A 5,487-nucleotide genomic window follows, 5' to 3' on the forward strand; every position below is an offset into this window, starting at 1 on the left:
GTTTAAATTATTATTGTAATGGTTATGACAGTGATTGGCATCACAACAACTTCCTTTAATCGATGATGTGTATCCTATTTCTTCTATATTTTTAATATTTTCAAAATTTGGCAGTAGCTGCTGTAACCACTGTTGCTTTTGTAATTCTTTCACTAGTATATAAGATTTTTCATGAAGTCCGCTTTCGTGTAAAATTTTGTTTAAATCAGTATATGGAATTTCACCATCATTCCAATTATGACCATGAATAAAATTGGTAGTATAACGAAGATGTTTCTGTTGTTCATCTTTGAATTCACTTAAATTTATACCAAATTTAAAAATAGCGTGGATTTTGCAACAACAATCACGAACGTTCATTAGCGCAAGTTCTTTACAGATAAATTCACTGCTATATTTTAATTGAAAACCTTGCACATCATATTTTAGCACGCGATCATGTTTGAATGTTACAGTAAAAGTGTAAATCTATATTTGATTAATCATACCAGTTAGAGGAACATATTTGAAAACACGATCATGCAAGATTAAACAGTAAAGGGTAGTATTATTAGGTATATCTTCGCTCGTTTCAAATTCAATGCGAATATCAACGGTTCCAACATTTAAAATGTCATTTTGCCGTGAACAATCAATAACAATAATCGGTGTATTTGCTAAAAATGTGTCTCTGTTAAACATTGGTTCTGCAAGCTCTCGATCGTAATAGGACTTTGCAAAGTTACAATACATTTCATATAAAACTGCAATTTGACCAGTTTTAAAATTTAAATGTAATGGTTCATAAGGATATTTTTCACTATTTAAGAACACTTTCATATCTGTTAAATTACAATGATCAAATAGAGATGCTGAAACTTTTGCATCATCTTTTCTATTGGTTTGAAATCCTAATATTAAGTAACGAGGTTTTTCCAATTGTGTAGATGTTTTAATTGTCCATGAGTGCTGTTTACTTTTTGGTAATGATGGATACTCATGTAAATCAAATGAACGAAATCCCATATATAATTCAATTCCTTGTTCTATATGCTCTAAAAGTTTCAATCGTTCTACATCAGCCACCGACACGTGTGGTACCTTCCACACAATTTTATTAATAATAATCTTCATATTAGGTGTAGGACATTCAATGACATTATTATCTGAATTACTGCGTACTAACACCAATTCTTGACGTAGATTTATCAGGATTTTATTATAGTCTTCAGCAAAACCAAGAAAGTATTTCAAGGGAACACAAAAATCAAAATCACCTGTAGTTTCATTTATCTTAATGTTTAAATATTCAAAACCAGCGTTAGAAGAATGATAGTATTCAGACCTTGTTAACGAACAAAGATTTTTTAATGTGCTAGCTATTCCTGGATTTCTAACTCTATCAATTACATTACCTCCACATTCAAATCGTATTTCACTAAACATATGAGCGACTGGATTTACTGTTAATTTTGCATCTTTATCAACGGTTCCATCACCTTTCAATAGTTTCCCTTGTACGTAAATAAACGATTGGCTTGGTAATGTGTAAATGTCCTGTTGTTGGATTGCAATACGTATTTCATCACTATTGTTAAACGAATTTGATAAGTAAGGTAAATGATTATGATACTGAAGCCTCACAAGTGAATTATCAAATTCAAGCTTGTCCGAAACGCTTAAGATGCTCATATTATTATTATTATTATTATTTTATTAATTTTAATCCTAATGACAGAAGAAATTGTTTGTTTTGAGGTGTTAGATGTTTCACAGTTTGAAGATGATTAAAAATATTAGATGTAGTTGTAACATTTATATTACGCTTAACCTTAACAACAATTGTAATAACTAGAGGGTTTTAAATGTAGTCTTACCTTAATGACTTCTCCTCTGAAATTGACCAACAATCCATTCTGGTCAACTATTTTAAGAGTAATATTATCAATTATTTGTGTATTCAGAGGCATATATATTAAATTGTGAGGGGTTTCCGATATTTTATAACCTTTAGGTACTGTAGGGAAAAATGAGTAGATGGTGTGTGCAGGTACGTCATTATGATAAGCTCCATGTGTTATGTTACATTGTATTTGTATAGAATTTATTTTAAATATATCTACAATATTTTGACTATTATGTGGAGATTTGTTCGGATCTAACACATCTGATTTATTAAAACCTAGTATTGTTGACATAGAATTGTCTACATTAAAATCAACTATTTTAGCACATGTAACCACTGCTTGTAATGTATCTTCATTTGCCTCTATACTAAAATTTGTATCTTCAATATTATTCTTCTTTAGTTGTTCATTAATGGCATTCGAAATGTGTTTTAATTCATAAGATCCTGTTGGTATTGATATCAACACATTATCTATTTTTAAGCAATTATTTGTTTCATCTATATTTGGAATTGAGTTGTACCCATCAAAGCTTACAAGTGCCAGTTCATATTGATAATTAGGATTCAGTTCTATTGTGGGGTGGTAATTTGCTGTTAGAACAGATGTTTTTCCTACTAAATCGAACGTCCACATGCTTTAAGTGTTGGAGCTATAATGTGTTTGATGATAAGAAATTTAAACATAAATAACCACAATTACTTGTGTTATAGGTTTGATATTGATTGTGATTGTATTTAATAATTACATTATTTCCAGCACTCTTAAAATAGTTTACAATTTTTTTACTTGGTTTTAAATTACCAAAACTATCAAAATAATTAATTATATTTCCTTTCTTAATATAGGCTGTCCAATGAGTGCCAGGTCCTTTCACACTATCCAAGTTAATAATACCTCTTTCATTATTATTAATACGCAGAGGTAATTTATCTTGCATGAATATCCCTCTAAACTCTGGTATCCCCAATATTTTTACATAACGTATCAAGTCAACGTTTGTTAGCGCTTTCTGTTGTTGTTGTTGTATGGTTTTTTTTGGCGTTTCTTTAAAAAAACACCTAATCCTTTTTTATATGGTTTTAAATACAGACTTTTACCTAAAGCTATTGATTCCATTGTCTGATTATGTCTTTGGCTTTCCTTGAGTGCCGCTTGTGCTTGCTTCGCTTTATTGACAGCACTTACAACGGAAGCAGTGCCACCTGCTAGAGCTCCTAATGCACTTAATCCAGCAAAAATTGGAATAAGCGGAAGTATACCACCGCTTTTTGGAACTGTAATAACTCTAGAACGAAGTTTCTTTTTGGCAATACCTTTTACGGCACGTAAAGCTAACTTTGTAGCAGATTTCAAATCATTAGTGCTTGACTCTTTTAATTTTATTTTAGCATTTTTAACGGCTCTATTAAAAGAAATTGCGTTTCCACTTATTCTTTTCTTCATGATCATCCGACCACTTCAATGGTAAACATACAAATGAGCATTATATATTCAATTTCAAAATTATATAAAAGTCAGTTATACTATAAACATGAAAGTGATAAAACAACCTTACACATTAGATGTTGATGATGTAACAATACAATTTAACAATCAATCACCTCAAAACAGAAAGGATAGTTATTTATTTCCAAATAATCTACGTTGCATAATATCCGGACCTTCTAACTCTGGTAAAACAAATCTGATAATTAGTTTATTACAGGATCCTAATGGAATATCATTTAAAAATGTGTATGTGTATTCAAAGTCATTGTATCAAAACAAATATGAATATTTGAGAAAATTGCTGCAGCCTATAAAAGGTTTAGGATATTATGAGTATAGCAGTAGTGATGACATAATGCATCCCTCTAAAGCAAATGAAGATTCAGTTTTTATATTTGATGATGTAGCATGTGATAAACAGTCAATTATTCGTGATTATTTCTGTATGGAACGACATAAGGCAATAGATAGTTTTTATTTATGTCAGAGTTACACACATATTCCAAAACATTTAATACGTGATAATGCAAACTTTTTAATACTTTTCAACCAAGATGACCTAAATTTAAGACATATTTATAATGATCACGTAACAACCGATATGAAATTCAATGTTTTTAAGAAAATGTGTGCAATGTGTTGGAAAGATAGATTCGGATTTTTTGTAATCAATAAGGAGGACGATATGAATGATGGTAGATATCGTAATGGATTTCATTACTATATAAAATTGTGATTGTGTATGTTTCTATATCAGTCATGTTAGTGATACGAACAGGTGGAGAGCTGCATTTGCCCGGCTATCAGTTTTGTAGACCTGGGACAAATCTCATGAAACGATTAGCACGTGGAGATCCTGGTATTAATAAGCTTGATAGAGCATGTAAACGTCATGATTTAGCATATACACAATACACAGATTTACACAATCGACATAAAGCAGATAAAGTATTAGCCGAAGAAGCATGGAAAAGAGTATTAGCGAAAGATTCATCTTTTGGTGAAAAAGCTAACGCATGGTTTGTTACTAACGCAATGAAAGTAAAACGAAAATTGGGTTTCGGTTTGAACAATCCGAAAAAAAAGTATCGGTGTTACAACCGATAAGAACGGCTGGCTGATCTGATAAAACAGATCATTTAAAAACCGATCTTTTAAAATTTATATGTTAAAAAACAGTTCCAATAAACTCTAAAGTAAATACAAATTTTAGTCATTAAGCATTCATTCATTGTAAAGAAAAGATGGACTCAAAACAATTAACACGAAAGCTTATTAAAACTAGAGAAAATGTGAAAAAGAAATTAGATAAATTAAAAGCAATGAAACATAGATCTGAACATTTACTTCAAGAACAATATAAAGTAGTAACAACACCTTTACAAAAAATAATTTCCTCAATTAAACATCCTATTAAAGTTAAGAAGGAGGAGGAGGATGAAGAGCTTAAATCCGATGAAGTTAAAGAAGAAGAAGAATTTAAAACAGTAACACCTGCAAAAAGAAGAAAAAGAGTATCAAAAGCAGTACAAGCATCACGTCTATCAGAACTTAACCAACAACAACAACAACAACAACAACAACAAGCGCCTCAATCACCAATAATATCAATATTAAGCGATGATGATGTTTTTGCAACATACCCATCACCACCACAACCACAACCATCGCAACCATCACAAACTGCAGCTGCAGCAGTAGATGTATCTTCATTACCAGAAACTATGAATATTCCTGAAGAATCATTTGTATTGTACTTGGAACAATTTGCACCTCTAACAAGATCTTACATTGAGGGCTATGTAAGAGATGATAACAATGAATTTGATTCTAGCAACAAGGGGGTTCGTGTTGACATTTTAACAGATAAGTATTCCATTGGAGATAGTGAAATATCCTTTAGTAGTAAAACTAATGATATAACCATTGCAAATAAAACTTATAAGGGTACGAAAGGTCTGTATGAGTTAATCTTCAAGAGGGATCCAGAAAATTTTACTAGTGACGATCAAAAGAATTACGTTGAAATACTTAAAACAACAGCAGCATTAAACAAAAATCAAGATAAAAGCAAACAAATTATAGGTGATAAGTCGGACAAGTATCGTCA

The 5,487-nt window shown here is 30.9% G+C and overlaps 1 protein-coding gene across 1 annotated transcript; it reads right to left on the bottom strand.

The window, feature by feature from the left end:
* Nucleotides 1–468: 468 nt before the first annotated feature.
* LOC139431623 (uncharacterized) lies at nt 469–1,671 on the bottom strand. The gene has a single exon (XM_071199622.1). It carries the CDS (start codon nt 1,669–1,671, stop codon nt 469–471), a length of 1,203 nt encoding a protein of 400 aa, XP_071055723.1.
* Between the last annotated feature and the right edge of the window lie 3,816 nt (nt 1,672–5,487).

The sequence above is a fragment of the Onthophagus taurus genome, chromosome 10 (assembly GCF_036711975.1).
Source record: "Onthophagus taurus isolate NC chromosome 10, IU_Otau_3.0, whole genome shotgun sequence".
Taxonomy (NCBI): Eukaryota; Metazoa; Arthropoda; class Insecta; order Coleoptera; family Scarabaeidae; genus Onthophagus; species Onthophagus taurus.